The sequence below is a fragment of the Ips typographus genome, linkage group LG9, assembly GCF_016097725.1.
Source record: "Ips typographus isolate SLU linkage group LG9, UJ_Ityp_2.0, whole genome shotgun sequence".
Taxonomy (NCBI): Eukaryota; Metazoa; Arthropoda; class Insecta; order Coleoptera; family Curculionidae; genus Ips; species Ips typographus.
The window spans coordinates 6,671,992-6,698,994 of NC_138430.1; the positions used below are offsets into that span (position 1 = coordinate 6,671,992).

General features: G+C 37.9%; 3 protein-coding genes across 7 annotated transcripts in view; 1 reads left to right on the plus strand and 2 right to left on the minus strand.

Moving 5' to 3' along the window:
- beta'COP (coatomer subunit beta') overlaps nucleotides 1–4,914 on the minus strand; it is a 13,532-nt gene extending 8,618 nt beyond the window's left edge. The window contains exons 1-2 of the mRNA XM_081986983.1: nucleotides 4,823–4,914; nucleotides 4,538–4,629 (exon numbers count right to left, since the gene is read on the minus strand). The gene's annotated coding sequence lies outside the window, so the exon portion shown is untranslated. The remainder of the gene's footprint in view (nucleotides 1–4,537; nucleotides 4,630–4,822) is intronic.
- The window catches only part of LOC145733938 (uncharacterized), a 26,350-nt gene extending 305 nt beyond the window's left edge, over nucleotides 1–26,045 (plus strand). For 2 of the 5 annotated variants that reach the window (XM_081986972.1, XM_081986971.1), the window contains exons 2-18: nucleotides 801–1,053; nucleotides 1,133–2,681; nucleotides 3,063–3,544; nucleotides 15,746–15,856; nucleotides 17,760–17,977; nucleotides 18,037–18,399; nucleotides 19,319–19,562; nucleotides 19,932–20,143; nucleotides 20,450–20,570; nucleotides 21,555–21,782; nucleotides 21,832–22,232; nucleotides 22,289–22,506; nucleotides 22,565–22,732; nucleotides 22,791–23,065; nucleotides 23,127–23,295; nucleotides 23,352–23,548; nucleotides 23,599–26,045. In XM_081986972.1, the coding sequence (XP_081843098.1) occupies nucleotides 1,047–1,053; nucleotides 1,133–2,681; nucleotides 3,063–3,544; nucleotides 15,746–15,856; nucleotides 17,760–17,977; nucleotides 18,037–18,399; nucleotides 19,319–19,562; nucleotides 19,932–20,143; nucleotides 20,450–20,570; nucleotides 21,555–21,782; nucleotides 21,832–22,232; nucleotides 22,289–22,506; nucleotides 22,565–22,732; nucleotides 22,791–23,065; nucleotides 23,127–23,295; nucleotides 23,352–23,548; nucleotides 23,599–23,699 (5,064 nt within the window). In that variant the 5' untranslated portion in view covers nucleotides 801–1,046 and the 3' untranslated portion in view covers nucleotides 23,700–26,045. The remainder of the gene's footprint in view (nucleotides 1–800; nucleotides 1,054–1,132; nucleotides 2,682–3,062; nucleotides 3,545–15,745; nucleotides 15,857–17,759; nucleotides 17,978–18,036; nucleotides 18,400–19,318; nucleotides 19,563–19,931; nucleotides 20,144–20,449; nucleotides 20,571–21,554; nucleotides 21,783–21,831; nucleotides 22,233–22,288; nucleotides 22,507–22,564; nucleotides 22,733–22,790; nucleotides 23,066–23,126; nucleotides 23,296–23,351; nucleotides 23,549–23,598) is intronic. The other 3 variants (XM_081986973.1, XM_081986974.1, XM_081986975.1) reach the window with 3 other exon arrangements.
- Nucleotides 26,028–26,944, minus strand: LOC145733988 (uncharacterized). Its single transcript, XM_081987037.1, has 4 exons — nucleotides 26,784–26,944; nucleotides 26,556–26,618; nucleotides 26,239–26,502; nucleotides 26,028–26,184 (listed from the first exon to the last, which is right to left on the minus strand). The coding sequence occupies exons 1-4, from the start codon at nucleotides 26,787–26,789 to the stop codon at nucleotides 26,113–26,115; spliced, it is 405 nt and encodes a 134-aa protein (XP_081843163.1). The 5' UTR covers nucleotides 26,790–26,944; the 3' UTR covers nucleotides 26,028–26,112.
- Between the last annotated feature and the right edge of the window lie 59 nt (nucleotides 26,945–27,003).

Sequence of the window (27,003 nt, forward strand, 5' to 3'; positions counted from 1 at the left end):
AAACTAGTTTACAAAAACGTCATAGAATGCAGAGAAAAATGTAATCCAATTTTGTTGTTACCACTTTGAACAGTGAAAGCAGAAAAATACTAAATCCTCTGAACTCTAAAAGGAAGCTCTTATTAGAAATTGTCCTGTTTCTTACCCTAAAACAACCAATCAAATCCATTGATTTTTCCCTTACTAATACACCTTGCATAATAATAAACTGACCCTAGAGCTAATTTTTGGCCCAAGTCCAAGTGGAATGAAATGAAAAGAACAGAATTGACATAACAAAGAGAATAATATAACAAATTCACTTTCATTAAATCTCTAGAGGAACAACATAATCAGAAACATAATTATTGTTCTCTCCTTTTAACATAAAATGCATTGTTTGTCACTTAATTTTATTTGCAAAAAAAATTGAATTTCACTTATCTGGACAAATTTCTTTTCATTCTGTTGCGGTCAGTGTTTTGGGGTTTTGCGATTTTCTTCGGTTCCCACTTAACTATTTGTAAATGGTTGCGGTTGATAAGATTACCATCTTGCCGCCATTTGATTTAATTAAATTATTGGCGTAAGTATTAACCAATCACTAACACTGGATTTTGGTAATTCATTCATGTTAATGCATTTTTACACACCAGCTGTGCAGTAATCTAATCTTTCGACACCAAATATTGCGACATCTTGGCTGGGACTTTTACGATTACGACCCACATTAAATTCTGAGTGTTTTTTACACTTTTAAGTATTTTTTGACGGTTTTACCGCCCTTCTTCAACTATAGTAATAGAAATGATTTTTTGTAGAGAAACAGCACGAGTAGTAACATTGGTGATCTTGTCAGACACGATGGGGACCGAACAGTGAATCGATTGGACAATATTATTATAATTAAAGAAGAAAGCCGACCAGATAACGATGGCCAGATTGCGTTAGGTGCATCTGATAAATCGGTGAAAGTTGCCGATAGTGAAAACAACGGAGGATCGGATGTTGCCGTTTCGCGGTCCAGCGAACCTAGACATTTAAAAACCGTCAGCCTGATCGATACCATGGAAGGTATGTTTCTATTATTATACCATCCTATTTTATTGAAAAATTATGACGATTAACTAAAAAAATTCTTTGACACTTTCAGATATCAAAATGCCTTCAAATGACTACCCTCACCTCAAAGACCCTTTAAACAACAACAACGTGGACTTCATCGAGATGCTAACCCTAGACGCTGAACAATTTTTAAGCGTGAAATGCGTCTGCGACACCTCATCGAACTCACCGTCTTTCTGTCAAGACTGCTTCCGCAACTTCAAAGAATCGGAAGATGACGACAGTGCCAAAACTACCGAGGAAAATTCGTGCGAATTGGCACCGGCCCAAAACAATGAGTTGCCCAAGGACCAACAAAAGAACTGTTGCGACAACGATGAGAAAGACTTGATTGAATGGGAACCGGTGTTAAATAATGATGAAGAAGTCAATAATGTAGTGTCCAAGTGTGCGCCATTAGAGATGTTGTCTAACTGTTTAGAGTGCACGAACGATGAAGCAAGTGGTGAAAAAGTTAATAACGCAGTGTCAAACTGTGCACCAGGTGAACGTTCTTTGGATCTATTGTCCAATTGTTTGGAATGTACCACAAACAAGGATTGCAACACCCAGGATATGTTCAATAACATTCTGAGGGCGATCCAGAAAAGCTGTGAAAAGATCCCTCCGGATTTGGCCAGCAACATAAATGAGCTAGTGAAGTGTTTGAGTCCCAAGGTGGACAACCTACAGGGGCCACTTGTCGCCGAAGTTAAAGTGAACCAGTGTGGAAAGTGTAATAAAGTGTTATCATCTGATAACCTTGGCCTCCATAACGATATCCAGCAGATCGGGGATGTTTCAGGAGACTCTTCGGGAACGGTCCCTGGCATCGAGCAGAAATCGTGCGCGTCTCGGGAATCGATTGGGAGCGAGCGCGGGCGTCGGGAGCAGGCGCCTGTTTGCAGTTCCGAAACCGACGTCGTCGACGCTACCGCCGGGCGTCCTGCTGCTTTGAAGGAGACGCAAAATCCGTCTAATCTCCTTCTTATTGACATTGAACAACCCAACCAACAACACAACGTACTAACCTGGGGCTTTGAAAATGGCAAATTAGTTTTTTCAGACAGTGAAGCGAATGCAAAACAGTCCACAAAAGTGGTTGAAGCACCTGCCAGTGATCAGTCAACTCTAGAAAATGACAAACAGGACTATAAATCTGACTGTTCAACAGATGGCACGAACATCATCAGCAGCAAAACTGTCAATCGTAGATCGGGAGACTTAAAGTCCAGGTTAAAGTGTTTGGAGGAAAAACTCAAGGAAGCTGGAATCGTTGATTCAACTCAAACCCCAGCTATCAACAAAAGTCATGAATACAATCTTTCTGTCTCAGATAACACTAGCACAAACGAAGAAAGCGTAAAAGTCATCCAATACGAAGAGTTTCAGCATCAAAATGTTGCGGTAAACAAAGACAACCACACCGCAGAGGACCTTATACCGGATGGTTCTCATGAATTTTGCCAATTCGACGTCACCGACTTCTCAACATTCAGTGCAAATCAGCCCTTGGGAATCTACGATGACTTTGTGCGAGACAGTTCTTCCGATTCAGAGTCCTGCGAATGCGACGAGGACCATTTCATTGTTATAAGGTGAGTGTACTCGAGGGTATTTGCATTCAATAACTTAGTGCCACGCCACTTGATTTATCATGATTTTTTCAATCATTAACAAACAAACAAAACACCGCTGTAAAACATTGGGCTTGTAATTAACCAGTAATTTTGTGTAATTACTATTCCACACAAATGGTTTTGCCAAATGGTATATTGAGTGTTTGGTTTCTCGAAATGGTGTGGATACTTGATACGAGAAATTGCAAACAATTAACTAAATTTTGTGTCAAGTGTCAATAATAATAATGTGTTTCAAAAAGTATTTGTGGTTAAGACTAACTGCACTTCAAAACTTTTGTTTTTTGTTTTCTAAAGTTTAGAAGCAATTTTGGTGACAAAACAAAATTTTGTCCACAGACGAATACGAGGTGACGGTACCGCCATGGTGAACGAATCGAGCGATCGGAACAAACACAACCCGGACCGAGACAACCTCAAATCCCTCCTCAAAAAACCGGGCCGCGGTCGTAACAGCAAAAAATCAAACCGGGTCGTGTTCAACGAGACGAAAAACGAATTTTTCGACGCGGACTACATCATTCTCATCCGTGAGGACTGCGACCTCGACGACGATGAGGATGATGGGATCTGCACGTGTCAGCAGCACGAAATGGTGCGACTCACGTGCTGCGAACCGAACTGCAACTGTCAGTATGACAGCGGCATCGAGCAGACGCCTCAAAGTCCAAAATTCGCGCCTCCCATGGAATTCGTGGACGCGGTCACTTTGAGTCCTCCGGAGGGCTACAAGGACATGGAATTGCTGTCACGCGGTCAACAAAGGGGGCCGGTGTGCAGGGAGTGTAGTGCAGCCCATGAAGATGACGTGGACGAGGAAGGTAAGTTTTTTTTTTCTCATTAACTGCGTTGTTATTGAATAATATAACATACAAAGGCCTGGGGGCATGCATTAAGATTAGGTAATTTCCTGCATCACTACTCATTATTATTAGGTATTGTAGAGTTATTGAAGTCACGCAACAATGAAATAATTCAATATGAACAATGTTATAACGCAGATAAACTAAAGGTGTTGTTTTATCATTAATGTCTGGGAGAACTCATGCACAGTTACTAAAATATTAACAGTGACGAATTTGGAGTATGCTTTTCTCCTGGTTGCAAATATTAACATTTTCACACGCTTTGATAATAAACTTTTTTTTTCACTTTTAAAACCCACTGATACGGATCTTAACATTTATTATTATGCATATAAATCAGACTTTGTCGTACACCACCTACGTTTTTTTCTATATACACTGTAATCAATCTACTCTGCTTTTTTTTCGTGTCATAAACTATGAATTATCATATTAGACTGGGCAGATTAATTAAGGTGAGTCTGAGCAAATCTGTGGATTTTGACCGAATTTTAATAAGAGAAACCGTTTATTGACTAGGAAGCTATTACGCAGTAAAAGTAAACGTCCGTGTGTGTTATCTAATGCCTCTTTACATGGTGATTTTTACTGAAATAGTCGATTATATAGCAACTAGTGAACGTGCATCAATCAAGCTGAATCTGGATAATTTTACTTATTGTGGAGGCGTCTGCAAAGTTTCCGAACTTTTCTCATAACATCAACCGCGAAATATTCACCTCAACGTAAACACGGTTTTATCATAAATATAATGTTGCAGTGTTTTAAAAGGCAATCATCACGTATACAAGCTGAAACTGTATTGTTGCAGAATTTTGAATGTAAACATTTCTTTACACAAACAAGACCTGCTACAGTTCAGCATACAAGTTCTCCCAGAGAAGTGTGTATACTAGTGTGATTGTGGTCTTAGCTCTTTCATAATTTTATTACTTACTAGTACTATACCTCAATAATCCGTTCCTAAAGTGAAGAAGTCCAAGGTCCGGTTAACATCAGCTTTACCAAATACAGGACACTTGTTCAAACACGCCAAACCACTAAAAAACACAAAAAAACTGTAAGCAATGACTTTTTGCAATTTAAGCAAACACAAGCTGCCCCAGTCAAAATACAAGTTAATTTAACTTGCAGATAAGTACAAGGTGTCTTATTTTAGACTCTTTTGTAGAATATCTCCCTTGTGCTACACTGTACCCCTTTATAATTTTGTTGCTATAAACTATTACTAACCTCAATAATCTGTTCATTAAGTGAAGAAGTCCAAAACTCGGGTAGCACCAGTTCGACCAAATACACGGGGCTGCTTCAAACAAGCCAAAACACTAAAAAAACAAAAAAAAACTGTAAATAATGACTGAAAAAACTTACAATACTCCTCAGTCGCCATATTGAATTTAGAATCTGTCGTCTGCCAGCCGACTAATTTCTGTCAATAGCGTCAATTACTAAATTATTACCAAGCAAACCTTTGAATACAAAATTACTAGATAGGACACATGTTGTCACGTTATGGAACTTTTTGTTGAAAGCTTCAATTAATAATTTCTTGAAACTTAGGGTAGCCTCAAGGAGTAATAATAACAAGTATTATGGCTACCTTAAGTTTCAAGAAACCTTTAGGGAATGATTATTAATATGATGAGTAAAATAGTTCAGAAAAATTACTAATTTACTAACTTTATGAACTAAAATATGTGAAAAGAATAACCTAACATAGTATATAATAATAAAATTACGGAATTACGGATGACGTATAGCACCTTTACCACACCACGAATATACGGGCATAAATTGAGATGCGGAGAAAATGCATTTACGATGCCAAGCCCCAGGAAACATCAACGATCTGTTACTGTCAAAAGTCATCCCCCCAAATATGATATGTTGCAGTCCGCAAGCCCTGAATTTTCGGCATTGAGCTTGGGGACTGCAACTATAATATTCCTGCACTTGAAGGTGAACAGGGAGTAATTAAAAGTGACTTCTAGTTTTAAAATCGTCCGCACCCTAACTGTTTATATTAAACAATACACAAAAGTCCATTGTTTGCTTTCGCTACTGTTTTTATGTATCTATCTGGGGCTATTATTGTTTCGAGCTGCGCGGCAACACCGAGAATTCGAGTACAAATGGCAGCTAATCAAAGAATGCGTTCTTTTGTATTCCCTGCCATTATTGTATAATTATTAATTTTAGCAATAATCACAAGTGGGACGTTAATGTTGTATAAGTTATTTTGAGGATAAAAGTACCTTAAACTGACCAAAGAAATATATTACCTACTATTATAATTACATAATAGTGCTCTAGATACATATAAGGTCAATTCGTTGTATTGTCAAGGATTTGCACCCATTTTAGAGACTTTACAAGTCACGTGGCCATACCAAATCAGTTAATCTACGCATGTAGGTGAACAATAAACCATAACGGGAAAATTAAAAATTCCACAATACATTCGGCATCAAAATGCGACATGTACCTAAAGCTGATGGGGTCATAACGCGACCAGATACAAAAGCGTAACAGCGCGATACACGGACACGTGAAAGTGTTGCTTAATGGCAATCGCACGTGATACATTTTATTCTTTGTTGCACAACATGTGAATGGATTTTTATAAATCGAATTGAGAGATGGTTGTTTGGGGGATTGTTAGTGGCGCCAACTGAAGGTTTTCGACAAAAAGACGATGGATGATAAGACATTAAGAATTCCAGCTTCAATTCAATTCTCACGAGAACGACATAATACATAAAAATTAAACAGTTTTTCTCACCGTACGATTAGGTGGTACTTTCGCTACGGGTGGCTGCTCTCGACTTAACTCAGATTCTGAACGTAAACACTGCTCTTTTTAGTTTAATTGCGGTGTTCCTTACGGAATAAGCTTCTACTGTGCGAAAATCACACTTTCCGGTGAAAAGTGTCCAAATGTAGTGTTAACCAAAGTGTAAAACTAAGGTAACCCAATCTTTAACACAGAAAAGAAAGTGCAGTTATTGCATGCTGTTTAGCTTTCCTGCAAGTAAAGTGTCAAGTTACAAATTCCATCAAGTCAAGTCTAAGTTGAGCGCCACAAACCCAAACATAACACTCGTTACATATCGATTACCCTCTCTTGTAATTTATATACGAATTTCCGTTTGCACTATTTACGAAACCGCGACCCCCTATACAGGATGCTTCTGGTAATTTTAATTTAGACCATCTTTAACGTATTTTTTTAAGACATTTTAATGCTAGTTTTAGCCTAAGAACCCTCAGATAAGTCCTACCTAAACTAGTACTAACCTCATATTCCAGAAGACATAAAGTTAAATGCCCAGCTAGGACCAACTTACACTTACACCAACCAAATACACCGGACTTTTTCAAAAAGGCAAAACACGAAATTTAATTTACAGCCTTTTTTAATGGACGATAACGAATGCCAAATCGTTCAAAGTCCCATTAATGCACGATTTTATCATAGCCAACCAAATACGCTTATAGGATTATCCTTCTTTATTTGTATTAAATAGAGAGAAATAGATACACATTATTTAGTTGACGTTCACCATTTCCGACAGAACTAACTGTGTCAACTCTTATATTAATTAGCGATTAATAATCTCAATTTTATTTTAAACCATTTCGATATTTACACACGATATTAACCCGGTTTCATTTACACTCGGTTAAACAACTATTAATCTTTCGACATATTTGAATCTGGCATCTGTCAGACTAGTAATTTCTGTCAATAGCGTCAATTACGTAAAAATGACAAGCAACCAAACGAACCTTTGAATCCAAAAGTACTATAGAGACTAGATAGGACATGTTATTATATTTTACCCTAATTTCAGCACTGTTGCTTTGTCAATAATTTAAATTTGCGCAAGTAGGAATGATCCCAGCCGATCGATATACAAAAACAGCATTTTAAACAACAAGTTTAATTGAGTTGTCACGCGCGCAATCTACCCTAAACTGCACAATTTTGGAAAAGCAATTTGCCTTTCCGAGTGGATTTTCGCAAAAGCGGACTAATCCCAGCCAGTCTTGTTGACGAGGGCAACCAAATGAACGGATTATTTAGCCGTATCAGCACGGATTTTGGGACTGACGCCACAATTTACTTAACACACGCAAAAATATGTTTGTTTGATCCTGAGAAAAAAAAGATTTTTCTAGAATTCTTGTCTTCAATAATTTCAGTTGCATTAGTCGATCGGATGATTAATGCATTCGCGTCTTGAAGTACAAAAGCGTTCATCGCGTTTTTTTCGCTTAAACATCCTTAAAGGACGATTTATCACCCCTCCAACCAGACGAGACTAGACAATCGGTAATTGTATCCAACGCTATATCGATAAAGTAAGGTATTCTAATCGGCCCTTGAGACAGGATAAGATTAATTTGATCCTTGTATAAGGGCGCGGCCCTGGCATTTGTTTCGCGATTACTCGAGTGGAAAATGGGGGCTCCACTTTCTTGTGAAATCGACCGCGGTACGACTTAATTGCTTTCATTGTGTCACTCCGGATTGGGCTGGGACCAGCACATCCTCCAGACTTTGATCTGTTTGATTTTGTTATAGTCTAGATTGGTATAAAAGGTAAGCATTAAACAGACATTTACAAGTTCAATAAAATTTGTTTTTCATCTATTCTAACTTCGTTCGTTGTTGAAAATCCATTATACCGCAGCAAGACGGCAATTTTTCATTCCAGTCAGAGGGAAAAGGTTTTCCATTGCCGCGAAAATGTAATTAGGAATAAAATAGTGGTGCGAAAATCGTATTCAACGTTGGAGAGCGTTTAAGAATAGTTCCTGCAGTTGTTGCTGTGTTACGTGATTTACAAGGGTCACGTGCATAAATCTTTGTCCGTTGCACCACACAATGCTAAGTTAAAAGTTGTTGAAAAGGATGTCCGACTGCGCTTTTATGAATTTCAACTAGTTAGGAAAACTTGAGAGTTTGTGCTCGAAATGCCAATAAATCATTAAATTTACAACAGAAAGGAAAAAAATAAATTCAGTTTCCCGGTTTTAATTGCCTTTTCCTGTTCCAACCCTTTTTGGGCTAACTTAGGACCGACACGGACCTTTTGTTTCCTTCTTGGCCCTGTTCAGTCACCGCGTCCACCTTTTTGTCTTTGTTAACCCCCCAAAATCAGGTTTAATCAAGAACCTTCATATTGTTTTTAATCCCCAGTTTGGGGAGCAAAGAAAAATTGGTTTCAGTTCCAAAGGGAGTTATTACGGTACGTTCACACGATTAACTGTCGGTGGGTAATTAAATTTGAAATATCCGCCATTAGTGTTACATTCGCATTAGAATAGGATAGCGGCATACAGTAGACCGTAAAACTTGGTGTGAGAACCTGCAAAAGGGATTTATGGTCGGCGGATTTTTTTGTGATAAAACGGTAATCAACCGGAAGTCAAATGGTTCGAATATGATATTGTAATTTAGTGTTTTTCTTTGTACTAAATATGTCACATTAAATTATATCCAGGTCTTAAAATGGCAACTTGTCTGAGTGGTATTTAATAAAGATGACTGAAGTAAAACACTGTCCTCCAACCTCCATTAATTCTAGATTAATACCAAAATGGCAACGCACAAATGCACTACATCAACTGACAATTGTCAAAACCTTCTGTGCTGTCAACTGAACTGTACACCATAGAGCAAGTAGTGGCAGTGGACTGGAGTTAACTGATACCAGGAAACGAGTGTCGTTTTTAACGACAAGCATTTACGCCGTTATCTCTTGACCGATCGTCCTGATGTTTTTACGTTCTGCGCTGGATTTACGACATTTTTGCTATCTCATTATTTATAGGGCGCTCGTTAGAAGTTAGATGTTTTCTGTTGTGCTCAAAATTTATTGTTTTGTTATTGCATCCAGAAAAAAAATTAAATTTATTGCTATTTGGTCTGGCCTGGGTTTTTTTCAGTTCTAAAGGGCAATTTGAAGGATAATAGCGACACTTCGAAACTATCGAAGTGGCACAACAGAAATACACGCGGTATAATCGGATTATGAGTCGACGGTCTCCCCTGGCAATCCCGACAACTTCCGCTCTCCGGACATTAAGAATTAATGAGTACGCGTCCGGCAATCGGTAGGTCAGACACTGCCGTCCGTTTAGGGAGGAACGATTAATGGACGGAAAAAGTGCCGGGGGAGGCTTAAATAGCCATTTTTCAGGATTTTAAAATAAGGAAGGAAGGTGGTACCTTTTGACCCTTTCAATTGTTGTCTTCCAAAGTGTGTTTCCTTTCCAGTTACATTACATCATTGTTTTCTTTTAAACAACAAATGACACTTGACTTATAAATCCTAGATATTGTGAACAAACTGGATTGGATACTAAGACAAATGTCTCAAAATTTAACAACGAAACACATATGGCTCATTTATTTAGTCTTTTCGCAACGAATAAAGCACCGGCGAATCCTCTCAGGTACTTTATCGACGACAAAACATGAAAAGACTAAATGAAAGTTTGAAGTATCTCTTTGAGAAACTTTTCCCAGGACAGCGGCACGATCATTTATGGTGTACGTGCCCTTCGAAAAATTCACCCACATAAGGAGGATTTTAACGTTCTTCACGAAATTCAATTTCACATTCTCAAATTCACAAAGGAGCGAGAAGCCTCGTGTTTGCTAACCGAACCTTCACTTATATTGAACTGTTTACAGTTTCTTTATGTTACCTAGTGTAGCCTGTTTGAGGTTTTGGGGATGGCAAATGTGTTCTTTCTAGATTGGGATTTATTAACTAAGTGGTAGAACAAACTGGTTTTAACATTCTCTGAGTGTTTCTGATCGATTGGGCATTGTAAAACGGAAAGGATGTACGGCACAGATCGCAATCCAATGAAGCTTAAAGTGATTTTATAATTTCAATTAAATGATTGCGATCAGGTACCGGATTTGCTATTGATGATTTTTTCTGGTTTAGCTATTGGCTTAAAGGAGTTTTTATTGGCGCGTGCCTTGTTGCTCTACTAATTAAATTATATGATAGATTGATCCTACACTCGGGTGGCTAGAAAGTTAAATCTAGGGCGTTTATAGGCAAAAAAAGATAAAACTAGTTGGAATTTTAATTTGAAATTCACCAGGGATACGGTGGGTAGTTATTTATTTTTGTAAGCAACCGCCCTCGCCTTTAATGTAAATCAGCATCCAGAGACTTAAATCTGTCCAGTTTAATGGGACCGACCCGATTAACGTAAAAAAAGTGGTCCCACTGGGGGGGTTTGTTGCCATATTAACTGAGACAAATCTTTTTTGCGGCAAAACAAAAAAGCTTACAAATTTCTGGAATAACTCAGAGAGGAGAAATAGCGTAGGGCTTTTCAATACAGAGCCTCAGCAACCATTACAATAATTTAGAGTACTCATTCTATTTGTACTCAATCGGCCATTGTGATTTATTTTAATTAGGAAAGGCGCTAGAGGTGGTGCGAGAGGGGGTGGAAAACCTTTTCGCAATTCATTTACGGGGGCTCGAATCCAATTAAGTGATTCTAGTGGAGTGCGCAGTGTTCGATTTGTATTATTTGTTTCGTTTTTTTTAGAACATTGCAATTGCGTTGCTTTAATTAGAAAATGGAAAAATGTAATCCATTTGGAGATTTTTAAGCCACTCTGCAACCAAAAGCATTCTATTTTAATAAGAATCAATGATTAAAAGTATTGGTTATATAACTGTTTTCCTGACATTGAGATGACTATTCACGCTGCAAAAATTAACAGTAATTTCCGGCATTTACAAGACAATTTACGTTGAATTTTCCAAAGCATTGGAAACAACTCAAACTGAAATTGACAAATTAAACAGTTCCAGGACGTTGATTCGGTTTGGCCCTTACCGTAAAACGGAATGCCAGGACCAGGCTTAGGAAACTAAATATGATTAATTAACCTCGTTCTGGAAGGAAGACTGTAGGAACTTTTTCTTACCGTAAAAGCTCTCGAGTTTCTCAAGATGCTTCGTTAATATTTAAACTTTAATTAGACTACAAATTGCGTCGCCTTAATCAACCTTAAACGTAACTTTTTGATGAAGTAATGGAATAAGTGGCGCGTTTACAAACCGTTTTTTCAGTCGGTGAATTGCAGAAATTGCTCAGTACCAGTCATCAAAATGTAACTAACCGATTTTAGAGTTTTTGTCGATCAAAACCGATGAAGACATCGTCTATCGATCATACGCGTGCCATAATATCGTCTAAGTTTGGTCAATAGTTTACAAAAGAAGAGTCGCGAGTGGCCTTTATCGGTAAACATATCAATCAAGCCGGACGACGCGCTTTGTCACCAAGGAAAATGGAAAATTGAGGCATAAAAAGCGCATTTTCTATACAATCGACCGAACACGATGAAAACGTATTAGTTTGTAATTTATTTTGACTCGCCAAAGCAATTTGCCTCGTTTATCAGTGTCGCCAACAAAAACTCACCTATTGTCAACAATACAATCACCGGTGAATTGATTTAGTAACTTATCCACAACAAAACCGTAGATAACCATGCAAAGTGTAAACCCACTTGTGTATACTTAAAAATTTACTTATAAGAAAGATAACGCTTTTTTAGTTTACATCAGCGTTGATAAGACGCGTTGGTACTATAACGTGCCATTCAGTGTAAACACACTCGTAGAAGACAGATTGTATATTGTTTGTGGCGCTTATTAAACAGAATGCCCCAATTCAAGAGTGAAATTGTAATTGAATATAAACCTCAAATTGTATTACTTAAAGGAAAAGGTAAGCATTTTTGAGTCAGTCAGATGTGAGGGTAAATTGGTTAAGTAGAAAAAAAATTAATACATTAAATTGAAAACCAGATAAGCCTAAATTTTTTTGTATACTCAATTAACTCCCCAAGCTCCCTTTTATGTGCTCAAAACAATTATGAAGGGGTAAAAGCTTCTCAGAATTGTTTACTCGAACGTTTTTGCCATTTCAAGGCACTTTGGTCGGTTGAAATTATGATTTGCAGGATTTATACTATCGCAGACGCCCTTGGCTGTTCTTGACCGATATTTCCACTGGTCGCATTTAATTTACTAATAGGTTCTCTTTCTCGCGCTATTCATAGAAAAGCCAGGGTCTGGATGACCTTTCGACCTCGGCGAAATCAGCCAGAGGAACACGTTTGCACTCCCTAACTGTTAATAGGATAGACGCCCCCCAAGTGGGAATTTATGTACCCTAACCTGATTATAAAGCGTTAATTACTTCATCTAACCCCTCTACAACACTAGGCAGGGAGAAATACAATTTTGTATACACCTTTAGAAAAATCACCACTTAGCAAGAGAATAGCAAATAAAAAAGTATAATCGATTCGCAGGACTGAGGCCAGCTGATGCCTACTTCCCGGTTTTGGCGTCCTACATTTTCTAAAAAGCTCTTTCTACCCGGGTTTGCTCAATTCCCACGGAAAAAAACTGCTATAAATGTCTTCCGGTCTGGATGTCCTCATTTATCTCCCCAATCCTGACGGTGTTGAGTTTAGTGCTCTTCAACGTGTTGATGGGCAAATTTAGGGTTTTATGATTATATTTTCTTATTTATCAAATCAAACTGTTTTTAAAGTATATTTGTCATATTCAGAAAAATTATGACAAACAAAAATATTGCAAAACATTGGTTTTCGTCCTACACCGCACACAACAAATTGAAACAGCAAATTCTAGCTTTATAAATAATGGAGCGTCATACACAAGCAAGTTATGAAATCGTTTTATTTTATAATTTTATTCCCTTGCCATGTCTTACGTGTACTTCGTATCATTCTTTATTCAGTATAATAGTCTCAAGCAGCACTTATATTTTTGTCTACAAAATGGGGCATAATACTGCTCTTTTCTGCCCTAACCATACACTTTTTTTTTTATTTATTAATATACTAACTAATAAGGAAATTTATCCAATACATACTCCATTAAACAGATTTTACTGCGCTAAATACGACATATTTTCCAGATAAAAGGGATAAGCGACGATGTGTCGTAAATATACATTATAGCCGGGCCATAACGACCTAGACGATTGTAGTAAAATTGAAAACGGGAACTTTAAATGCCTCTCTGGACGTCCGTATTAAAAACACCTGGATGGCGCCAGTACTTTAGACGCTGTTGTAAAATACTTTTACTATCTATACCGTTTGCTTGTAAATAACTTTGAAGGTAACCACGTATCAAATTGTCTTCTAAAAATATATCAAATCAGGAAGTTGGACACACTTTGTTAAAAATAGCTCAGTGCAACACTGAGAAATCTCTGCACGTGTAGTTTGTGATTGGTCCAAAAATGCAGCTTTCTGTGTCTAACCTAACCTAACCTATCTTAACGATCCAATCCACAGGTGTGGTAAATCCAAAAGCGACCATAGGAAAACCGTGTAACGGACAGAGAAACGTAGGTAATTGCATGCGCGGGAGAAAGACAGAAAACGAAAAAAATATCAAGTAGGCCATATTCTTAGCGCGCTGTTGCCAAACGCCGTAAGTAAGTTTGTCGAGGGTATTGAATACTTACGGCGTTTGGGCAACAGCGTGCTAAAAATATGGCCTACTTGATATTTTTTTCGTTTTCTGTTTTTCTCCCGCGCATGCAATTACCTACGTTTCTCTGTCCGTTACACGGTTTTCCTATGGTCGCTTTTGGATTTACCACACCTGTATAGCCGTTGTTAACTTCAAAACCGGACAATAGAATTATTAAGGCCCCTTGGAAAAATTCATATCCTTTCGTAGAAGTAGCCTTACGATTTTCTCTTGTGTTAGTACAATAAAAGAATTTTCTGGATGTTCTAGTTTAAACAAAAAAATACAAAGAAAAATCTCGAAATCTCTTATCGTCACGAGCTAATCCTCTTTTCCCCCGGACAGTTCCGGCAGATCCGAGCTCGAATTTTTCCTAATAAAAACTTGGGCCAAATCCACTTTCTTTACGTACATATACCGGGGCTGGCGTTGAAATAACATAAACGTCCGTCACCGGTCGATTTATCGCTTTTCAAGGAGGAATGCGGGTAAAATTTTATTATTTTTTCTCTCCCACATATAATAATAATCCGATTTAACCGACTCGAGCCGCGGTATTTATCATTATTGCGAAATCCCAAACGAATTTTTTTCCAACCCGATGAAATTGGCCCAATTGAAAATAATTGGAAAGGTTTTTGCTTCAAGGGGCGGGATGGAATTACTGACGTTTAATTATTTTTTGCCATTTTACCTTGTTAATTCATCAGTGCGAAATAATGAAATCAAATTACGAGGGTAACGAGAATGCGAAACTGTATAGTTAATTTGATTTTGTTTTATTGGATCCAGTTGTCAAATAAGATTTGAGTTGGCAACGCTGACTTTGCATATCAGTTAATGAAATCAAATCTGACGTACATGGATATGACATCCTACCTGTTGGAATTAAGTCACTTTTTACACACACAGTTACTATCTCTTTGAGTTATAGCCAGTCTAGTTGTAAAAGCAGTTTACGTTTTATCGTCCATGTTGGTCAACGAATTGGATACGACGCAACTAGACTGGATAGGACTTTCTTGGTAATTTATACGTTCCAGTTCCAGTTAGTTTAGAGTTTCGTGAAATTTGTCCAGTGTAATCGGCACGTGCTTGTTGGCAGTGTTTGTGACATAACGGGACAGTTTCTTCGGCGTCTGTTGTATACACAATGAACAAAAAAATTAATGGATTTGAGAGTAACTGTACTTGAGAAAACTATTTGAATATTCTGGCTTAGCAAACTTAAACTAAATCCTTCCTAGTGTAAAACGTGGCAAAATTACTCCACTTAATCATACTCAAGAGTTATACCGGGTATATAAAATGAAACGAAGCGAGATGCAGCTAAAAGTAAAGTATTCAAACGAAGCCCTAAAACAAACGTATATCTCTCTCTCTGTAACTGAAAGTTGGTTGGCGGTAACGTTAACACGCGAATACGCTAAAATAATCTCAACTTTGCGAGTTTCTGGGAGTTTTGTATACTGGCAAAGCCCTATTTCCTATCTGGAACAAAGCGGCAGTTTTGAGTTTCTCCCTTGGCCCCCTGATTCATTGTTGAGTCCACTTTTTTAACATTACTGTTATGTAATTGCAGGTGAGGGGTCGCAGTCAGATAGCGAGATGGAAGGGCAAACACGAGACGAGGAAGAAAAAGAAAAGACTGATCAAAGTCAACAGACCACGCCCACTACGCCCCCAAGCTCCGGTAAGAATTTCTTTTTATATACTTTCCGTTATCTGGTTTCCTGGAAAACGCGGGCCCTTGAGCAAAAACAAAAGGTCTGCGACCCGACTGAGTAAATACTAGAATTCATTTTGGGGTGATAAAATTAATTAAAACTCATAAAGTCCAATCCACGTTGTCACGTTTACGGAAATAATGAATAAATATGCTACACATTTGTTTGCAGGTTTCCATGAATATTCAAAACATTCAAGTTTAATTATGAATGTTCGAACTAGCGACCCGGTAAATTCAACTAGGTAACGCTGGTTGCCTACGCAACAAAAAGCTGGTTTTAGGTAAAAATAATCGTCCTTCAGTTCAAACCTCAGGCTGGATAAAAATATCCTTTCAAACGAAATTCAGGGTTGGTTGTTTATTTATTGAAAAGTTCCAAAGAAGTTCACAGCCTGGGTAGTTGCTATAAAAATGTTAAAGAATTCATTCCCCTCGTCACTTTGAAACGCAAAGCCAGTGATCTTTATATCTGGTATTTTATTAAATAGCGTCAGCTCTTGTTGACGTTTAAACCGAGCAAGTTGGAATATTAGTTTAGGGACCGAGGCAACTTACATAATCAAAGACCCGAAAAGTGTTAACCATAAGACGGAAAATGCTCGGTTAACTGCACTTAAAAACTTGACAGAGAGGAGGGACGATGATCAATACTGATGAAGACCGAAACTAAATAGGGATTTAATGGATTCCATATTCTACAGCCATTCTTGGTCTTATTGAAATACGTTGGGTGTATTTGTCAAATGTAATCAAACGCCACGTTTCCGCAATAAAGGTTTAATAAATGATGTTGGTTCTCTTTAAATGTCTACCGTCTGTTTCATCTGGTTATCGATCGAATTGTGAGGTCAATAAGACACAATTCAAGTTAAAAATTTAAACCCTTAATTGACTTAATAACCCCTCAAGTACTTTACTAGTAACTCTCACTCTAGGTTAGTAAATAATAAGTGCAAATCTTGAGTTTTAAGTAATTCCGACAAAAATGACTTTTAACGTTTTCCATCTGTTTCGTTTTCAACAAAACGACTTTTCCACATCCTTTCTTCCTTTTCAAACCCTCAACGGTGGAGAAATAACGGCGTTCTTTCGCGAATCACTTTGTTACCATTCATTTTACGTTCGTCGTCGGGGGAAATTTAGAAGATGTTTGCAACGAATGAAGTGCATTCCGTCATTTTCCGGTTTTTAACGCTGCCGCTTTTTGTTCGACACCCGGTGATTAGTCGTAAATTTGACGAGGAGTAAATCTCAAAGTTTCCTGTGATTACTATCGATTCTAGGTATTGTGCCACAACTGGAATTGGGCTAATTAACTTTAAGGAAATAGCCTTAAAATCGAAATCTCCGAGTAGGGTGTTAAACCTTTATTAAGCTACTTAAAGATAATTTTCATCCAGCCGCGTATATAGCGGCCCCGCTCGGAAATAATTGCATTTTGGGCTTTATTTCCGCTTTAACTTTTAGGTATTAATCAAACGTTTCTCCAAGTTTCAGTTAAATAACGAAATTTCAACTTCAATTAAAAAAACCCTTCAGTTATTACACTTTTTGTTTTAATTTAGAAAATTGAGAAAATGACAAAACTTTAAAGGCAAATATTTTCCAGTAGAATGAAAAGAAAAAAAATAAGCAAACCGCACTTTTGAGGTGTCTCAAGACGAAAATAAAGCAACAACGACGTTACGGTTACGGGCCAAATAATCACATTAAAACCTTTTCTCCGTGGCAATTTTCATCCAGCTAACGGGAATATTAAACTATTTTTCGCCTTGAATGCCGGGAGAACGTTATACTGTGTTTATACCAGAAAAGTAAACTGGAATCAAAACATGTTGTATATTGATATCATTAAATTAATTTTCAGAAAACTCGAACAGTCAGATATTCGTCTTGGACCCTCTGACAGCTAACAGAGCAAACCCCAAGCAAAAAACCAAAGAACTGGAAGACCCTGACAGAAACCAACCAACCAATCAGAACTCTCCAATCAGTGGAATCCTGAAAGGTGGTAGACTGTGGAAACAGCAAAACCAACCAAACACCGAAGCTAATTTAGCCAGGATTGGTGACAATAACATTGTCGTAAGTGTCAACTAAACAATTTGACAGGGTTCGTAGTGCATGGTTGCCAACTCTTTCAGTCATCCGATTCCGTGACCTCTGATGAGGAGTCTAACAACAGAAGATCGGTACGATTCATCGAATCAGAGGACAAAGGGAAAAGGGACAGTTGTGATGGCGCCCCTGAAAGTTCCCCCGATGAGGAGGTGGCCAATCATGGCTTCGACAAAGAGAGAATCGCTGAATCTCAGCTGACCAATCACAAGTATAGTGGCATCAGCTCTCCGGAAACGCCCGAAGTGACGTTGACCTTTAAACTTGGCAACCACGTGCTGATCTCGAATAACAGCCTCAAACCCAATTCTGCCGTGAGGCAATTGTTCCCCTGCACTAAGACTTTGCCTCCTCCCCAACCTCCTCCAGAAGAGGAAAACCCCCAACAGGTTGTTATAACATTTTTTTTTTGTTTTTCCCTAATAATTCACTAATAGACTGAATGAAACTCAAGTGTATTATTGCCAGTGGTATGTTCAGGTTGCCATATTGCTAAATTGTTTTACTTTAATAATTCATCAAAAAGAGTCTTAATTAGTAATATTTTTCAAATATACTTCTCTAATTTCTGACATCGACACATCAAACAATCAAACAAACTGATATTGAATCTGACGATTCGGTTTCAAATTCAAAAAGGAATTTTTCCACTCGTAGGCCGATATAATATTCAAAATCTTCCCGTTTTCTTCTCCCTCGGGATCGTATATACCTATATACTTTTCCGGGGGAAATCAATTCGAAAGCCCCTAATCAAAAACGGCTCGGGCAAATACTGTATGGGGTAGTCGCGTTTTCCCTTTTGCCAATATTATAAATCTTGCAGTCATTTTGAACTGCGGTCGATTTATCGGTGAGTTTTCCTGTCGCATTAAAAGAGATAGAAACAGACAGTAAGAAACCTCTAAATAACACAATAAAACTGCTTTTGGTGTTTGATATTGCCTATTAAATTGATGTCAGTACTGTATGTGAAATATCGAGAAGAAATCCCCCAGCCCTTTAAAACTACCTGTTCTGCGATTATCGATTAATTTCAAAGCTGCTGTTTGCTCGCGCTGAAATAATTCCCTCATCAGTCGCGAACTTTCCAAAAGCTGTCTGGCTCGCCTGGGGAAACTTCAATACATAAATCACACCGATTTTCTAGCGCTAATATTTTTTGATTGGATACTTTAGTTTAATCGGGAAATCAATTTCGTCTACGGAGATAAATGTTTAGGTTAATTCGTTCATTTACGCCCTCTGTAGTGGAAGCACACCTGTGACAACACTTTCATTTAAACCTAGTAATGATTTTGTTTATAGTATCTGGTGACGGCCGAGTCGTTGAGGGCGTTTGAGGAGGCCAAACGTTCGAAACTACCTCAGATTGTTCAAACGACCGGCGATGGGGACGATAACATCAAACGGGCGATCGAACGAAACACGTTACGGAGGTCACTAATTCGATACGAACCGAAAAGCAAAAAACAACCCTACAAAAGCGACAACTCCCTGGTAGAGAGGATTAAACAGCTCACTTGTGACGTCGATAGTTCAGTTAACACCGGTAAGTTTTATTTATTAATAGTTTTGCACGATTTTATTTAATGCCATTTGTGCGCTTGAAATTTGCTGCCACCTTACTAATACCAGATTGCGAAGACACTTACGTCATTTCAGCCGGCAATACAGTGTGCCCCACGTATTATTTCCGCTAGTAGTAAATTTTTTTTTATATTCATAATTTACGTACATGTGTGGGCATGACGCGCTAAACAACGAACCGTAAAGCGCACATTCTTCAGTCAGTTCATATAGAAATGTTCAGTTGTGGCCTCGATTTAAAGGAAGTACGGTCACGATTTACAACAAGGTTTTCACAATTTGACATCAGTGTAACAAAATCCAGTGTTGCACTAACCTTTGTCGTTCGTAGAATCAGAGTCCCAAGTGAAACCAAACGAGCTGTCCGAAGACGTTCCCCAGGATAGTCGTTCCAGTCCACCAGGTGAAGAGTCCAGAAATTCACCGGACGTGAACACGTTGAACGCCAACAAACCTCCGGACAAGAGTTTTTCGCCGTCATCTTCGAGCACCGCCTCTTCGAACAGTTCCACGTCCTTGAACCAAAACTACCAGCAGCAACAGGTAATAGTTCTGCAAAAAGTTTGAATTGTACTTTTTTTTCTTGACAGTTGGTGAAGGAGATATTGTATACTGAAAAATTTAAGTTTTGTTTGCAACTCAAGTGGCCCAAAAATAGGTTATATTTTTTTTATTAAAGCAACACCTGTTTCTTATTGCTTTTTGCGGATGCTTCGGATAATTCTAAATATATTTCATTTAACATGTCTATAAAATCTAGAACTTTACGAAATGACTGTATAAACAAGCTTAATGATACATCAACTAAAAACAAAACATTGAATAGTAGAAAATCTGTTTTGTTTCTAGGCTCGGAAATTATCAGCAACTGGAGAACAAATAATTTCCAGCGTGGATCCGAAAAGAACGGACGCGATTCCGGATATCCAGAACAACTATCGTAGGGAAATGAAACCGCTACCGGATATCGGTAAGTTTGCACTATTTCGCATACGTACGATTTTCTCTATGTCTGTCTGGAATTTAATAAGCAAACTTTATTAAAAATACCACTGAACTCTTTTGGCCCAATAAATCCAGGGAGAAATTGCGATCTCGACCTTAGTCCAAATAATTTAGACCTCCCCCAGTTTTTATAAGGATTGAGAAAAATTACGAGTCGGCAATATCGCAAAAAATGGCCGTAAAAAATGATTTACCTCCATCGACTACTGTCCCTGTTTATATGCCGCAGTGGAAATTTCTAGGCGATAAAGTTTACGATCATTTCTGTAATGTAGGAAAGATTGTATCGATTTGGAAATATGCTACCAGAAAACCAGGATTTGTTAATTCTCAAAGGATAATAAATTTGAGTAGAACACATCACTATTTTTTGTCAAATCCAGTGGATAATAGGCTGACGAAACTTATATTTATCTTCAATCTTTTTAAATTTCCAATTTCCAACTTAGAATAGTTTGAAGTTTAGAATTGGAAATATTGAACGTTTACCACTTATTCAAGTGTTTTCTAAGTTATCTGTTTTCTTTTAAACTGCGACGATAACAATACAAACGCCCTCGTTTATCTTTGTAACGAAACCGCATAAAGTGCTCTGTGTAGGCGACCGGTTGATGGCCTCAAAAAACACCCTCATTGTGTGTTGCCCACATTACTCTTGTGCGAGTTTTTTTCTCCTTCGTCTGTTTTAAGGATAATTTATACGAGATCTCTCTGGATCGGCAGGATTTCGACACGAAATCGAAAACCGACCGCGGCAAATCCGTCGAGACGTGTTTTTATTTTTGGAATGGCGACGCCACCCCCTCCTCATCCCTGTCAATTGGATCTGCACGGACAAAACAATTTTTCTCCGGCATGGCAACTCAATTTCAATCCGATCGGTTTTTTACTGTCTCTATTTTATACAGGATGTCATTTTGTAAGATAATTAAAATTATTAAATTTTTAGGGGGACCCCACATCCATGATCCTTCAGAACCTCCCAGGGCTTCAGCTATTCCTCTCGACCTAGGTCACTGCGTTGTATCTAGCAAAATGAGTTCCTCCTCAAATACTAGTGAATCTCGTCGTCAGTTCCTCTCCTCAACTTTAGGGCCGTTAACTGCTTGCGTTACAATGGGGGTGGCACATAACGATGACTACTACTACCATCTGAGCAACCATCATAGCCAACCAGGTGAGTTGCTCTAATAAAAATTTAATACAATTTTGAATGTTTGAGGTAGTTTTTCCAGGGGACAGAGTGTCTGTGGCCAGTTCAGGTACCGAGTACAGCCTGGAAGATATCGATGAGGGTCTGAAAGTAGATGAAGACGACCAAAAAAGAATAGCACCTGACGTTTTGGCCGGTACCCCATCGGCTTCGGAGTCGGGAGACGAGTTGGCCATGTTTGTCCAGCAGGACGCTGGCAGGATCGAAAGAATCAAGAAAAAGTACCAGTCGCCCGAGCAGCCTGTTTCTAAAGAAACTAAGTCAAACAACGAGGAAGAGGATGACGAGAACGACGATTATGGTTTCAACAAAAGGCCTAGCGTCCGGGGAATTAAACCAAGATTCAGCACCACCACAGAAATTTTGCAACAGATACAAAACCAGTTGCAACCTCCACCACCACCTTCCGCAAAGGTTAAATTTCTGTTGCTGAAGTTGTGAAGACAACACAAAAAAATGTATTTTTTTAGACTGCTTGGCCCTACTATTCAGAGAGTGGTCTGACAGATAACAGCAAGCAGAAGCAGGTGAACACCCCCTCCAGCAATTACCACTACATCAATGTGGGTGGTGAGGAGGTAAAAGCCAGAGGTTACCCTCCACAATTTCGACCAACCTCTTTGCAAGAAGAAAGTCTTTATCAGAATTGTGCCAATCAACGATGCGTGTCTAGGGACATATATCAAAGGTTCGTTCTGTGTAATAAATTATGACGTTAACTTATATCAATAAATAAAATATTCTAGGGTAAATCCTAATAACGTGTACTCCTCGGTTGTCAGAATGGGTAATGACTACTATCAGTCGTTGCCCAGGCAACGTAATACTGGACGACCCCAATCGCCACCCCCCATGGACATGTCGAAACAATACCACCAGACCATGGTTTACATTCCTTACAACCACATTGAAGGGTATACAACCCCTTTAATAAACCCCTTATAGCTGTAATATTAAATCTCACCTTTTTAGTTATCAACCAGTCCAGTACTACCATCATCCCGGTGCCGGTGATTATGCTTCGAGGGTGTCCAGCCATAATCAAATCAACAAAAGGTACGCTGATCCCATTTACCAGGCCAGATTGCAACAGCAGCACCAACAGCATCACCACGACGAGCCTCATTATCCCCCAAACAATGCGATACCTCCAGTGCCTCCCAAAGCCATCAACAGAGTGTCGTACCCTAATGGGCAACCTCCTCCTCATGTGATTGCGGGCAGTCGAAGTGAATCACCCTTACCTGGTGGGAAATATAAATTAATCAGTCAAACATTACATTGTAATACATTTACTAAAATGTTTAGGACAATTCTCGACCGCTAGGTCAACACAAACCCCAGGTCACCCCATGTCGACATGTGGGTACTACCCCCCGAATCCCCGATACCGCCCTATGGTCGGCCCAGCGTGGCAGGGAGAGGGAAACTATGCCACCAAAGTAAACCGACATAGTTTCCCCAGTGTTGCTTCAAGGTATCTTATTGTACTATTTCGTCAGTTAAAATATGCAATAAAAGATCTGTTTGCAGGTATCCTCCAGCTGATAGTATTTCTCTAACTGACAGTGACAGTCAGCATAGTGGGTCATTACCCAACGGGTACCGTCAGTCCGACATTTCTATGTACTCCACCAAAGATTCCATTCCAAATTCGCCCACCAAACCCCGCTTTATTGAAAGAGGGGTTCCTGAAGGGGCTGCCAGTGTCTCACCACAAGATGTGTCAGGTAACAATTTTAGAAATAAGTGCTACTAAATACTTAACTATTTTTTGTAGGAGTTAGTCAAAGTTCGAGCAGCACGATGACATCTCCGACGTCACCACAAAATCCAGTGCCAACCAATCAAAAGGCGATGTTTTACGCCATGAACGTCTGAACCAGGGAACATCAAGTCCTGTCTAGGAGGTAAAAGGCTGTTTTTTGTCCTACTCGTTTTTATGATAGTAATAATATTACCTAATCAAATGAGCATTGACTTGTTTAGAACGTAATATGTATATTTGTTGGTAATGCACTTTTTGAAGTTGAAAATGGGTTTGTTGCAATTCAAATTTGATACTTTCGAATGTGGTAAGATAAAAAACCAAATACTATTTACATTATTGGTAGGTTATAATAACCGGTAAATGTGGGCAGAAACGTTACATTACAAGTAACGAGACCGTTTTATTCTAGTTATAATGTTTGAAATGTATACTTACATGTGTATATTAATGAGTGTGCTTGTTATTTAACTACTACACACACTATTTGTTGCTGTATAATATGTAGAGTTTGTTTCTTGTTTTGTTTTTATTTTTTTCTTCGGTTACCATTCAAACCAAAACTCATTCTGTTTGTTTTGTATATTGTTCTATTTAGGCCTAGTTTCCAACATGTTCACACTTTAAGAAACTTTATTCTTGAACTTTTTCAGATTCTTAGTTGTGTATATCGGCACGTAACGTATTTTAAATCTCATGTACGTTTTTACTGTACAAAAGAAGACAAAATGTGTAGACTAGACTTGTTGCCAAAAAAATAAGGAGATTCCCAATACCAAAGTATTATTAGTTAGATAAGTGTTGAATGACCAAATAATAAAATTTAAAAAAGTGGATCTGATTTTTTTCAAGGATTTTAATAGTTCGGGTATGTATTTTATACGGAGTGTCCTGGATAAGTTTGAAATGAAAGTATTGGTTAAAGTGGATGAATAATTTGACCAGCTAAACAAAAGCTGAATTTGGCAACATTGTAATCATTTAGCTGGACTGTGTAGCTGAATTTATACTTTTTCATTTGGGATAACCTGTTTGTGTGAGTATTTCAAGGGTGCTAACACATAAAAACTGTTAAATAGGTACCTTACCTTAACGCAACCACCACCACCATCACCTCTTTTCGCCATGGTAAAGGTTTAAACTGTAAACTAGCATTTTTTCCTGAAAATATTTAAAGTTTTAACACAGAAACTCGTACGTTTCATCTAACTAACTTTGTGGGGCACTCAAAATGGCGGCTGGACGGGAATTTCTGCTGTCTGCTGTCAAAAGTTTCCAAGGCCAACACGATGGCCGTTGTTCACGCAGATGACAGTTTGGGTGATGGCCATGTTGCCATCTCTATTTATTTACTTACGATAAACACAAATAGCTACCCTTCAGTGTATATCAGTTGATTAAACAGTTTTCAACAGGGATTTTTCAGAAAAAACCTGTCACCAATCTTAACTATGTTTTTTTTTAAGTAATACACATTGATTAGCTACAAATTTGGCTGGGCCGTGCAAATTGCATGGCCTACACGATACACACGACCAACAGGAATGCTTACGACAAAAAAGGGACTAAAAATTATGGACTTACCTTATTTAAGACACTTTAAAAATTAAACCACACTCAATGTCATACTACTATACATCTTCAAATTCAACATAAATTTACGATTTACGAAAATTAAACTGAATCACTCATTGACAACTCAAAATGGCTGCAGGGTTGTTTCAAGTTCAATCCCACCTGTCATTAGTGTCAATGCTGCTTAACAAATGAAACAGTGTTGCCAGATTGTTTTATCAATAATAGTTGCCAATTGGCAATTTCTCGACACTTTGTACATTTATTAAATTAATTATTATTAAGACTGTTTCTAGACTTTTTTGTTTTCTTTATTTAATAAGTGTAATGAATTAAGCCACGATTGTGATGATTGACAAAGTGACAAAGTTGCTTTAATTACGTACTTACTATAAATTATTAACAAAAAAAAATCGTGTTATATATCGGTAGATGAAATAATCTAATGTGTTGAATTTATTTAGACTAGTAGAACTCTCCCAGTAAAGGGTTAGAGAGAGGATATAATTATTTATTTTTATTTATATAAAACTTTACTATACATAAAAATAACAAATGAGAGAACAGTGAGAGATTTAGCGACTTCGTCGGTCTAAAGAAGTTTAGATTTTTGAGTTTTTAATGTAAATTGTTGTTGTTGCTCACACTCCAGCATTATACATCATCTTCCAATTTATATAAATCATATATTATATATAGGGTGATTCCAGTATTAATTTTGTGATCATGTTGTGGAGTCTCATTCCTGATGGCAAATTGGAATTGTTTTTTTTTTCTAGAATTTCTATCATGTTTTATACTGTTAGTAGAGAGTTATGAATTAGTAACAAAATTATTTATAAGACCCTCTAAGACATTAATAAAAATTATTGTATACTGTGAAAGTGTTTTATTAATATAATGTTTTAATAAGAAATAAATATAACAAAAACGGACTTAAAACTAATTGGGTTACATGTAATAAGCCCTGTAGGTCATACCAGTATCAACCAGGTAACACACTGAAGCGACTAGTCCGAAAATCTACAACAACCATCAGTTAGAATAAGTTTCCAAAGCGCCAAAACAAAAACTTACCCCACCAACTCTATGGTACTTGGAGTAGTACCGGTCCGTCATAATAGCGGACACAACCAGTAAATATATGAATACAATGGCGCCAATTATGTACTGGTGTTTCAGTACTGACAGTACTGATTGGGCTGATCCAGTTGAGCAAACGATCAAAATCACGACAGAAACTATTATCGCTATGACAGTTCCAGCATAAAACGCATCTACCAGACTGTTGGTCCAAGTACCACCGACTAGTACCAAGATTATTCCCACCAAACAAGATATCTGTTGATTTTTTTTACATAGTATATGGAATTTTTTGTGTTAGTGGTACTTACGATTTCGCAGATTTTTAGTATGCCCAGAAATGTTCTTGGGTAACCGCTCCCATAGACTACAGTCTGAAAAACATTAGTATGATAATACTGATATAGATTTAATCCTTGTTATCAGAAAGACTATTAGTAACGCATTATTTTTAGTAGCGTCAGAATAATGAAAATGTATTGCAAAACAGTCCGGTTCAAAATGTATTTGTTAATTAAAATGAATAATATTCTACTTACCCCCATTGTTTCCACAAGTTTTTCTGGTCTACTATTATTGGCTTACCCTTAAAAAGACTGAAATTATTAACAGGTAACACTTTCCTTAACCTGGATTCAAGGATTATTAAACCACAAATTGCTGGGAAATAAATAACGTTTACCTTTATCAGCGTGTCATTTTGTTTGATTGAGGTCTCTGATTGGCTTTAACCGTGCCGCTATCTCTCTGCTAGTACAC

Bases quoted from the DNA above. Each gene is read 5' to 3' on its own strand.
- LOC145733988 (XM_081987037.1), bottom strand. The intron at 26,503-26,555 runs GTAAGTACCACT...AAAAATCAACAG, and splicing joins TACTAAAAATCTGCGAAATC to ATATCTTGTTTGGTGGGAAT. The intron at 26,185-26,238 runs GTAAGTTTTTGT...TGGTTGTTGTAG, and splicing joins AGTACCATAGAGTTGGTGGG to ATTTTCGGACTAGTCGCTTC.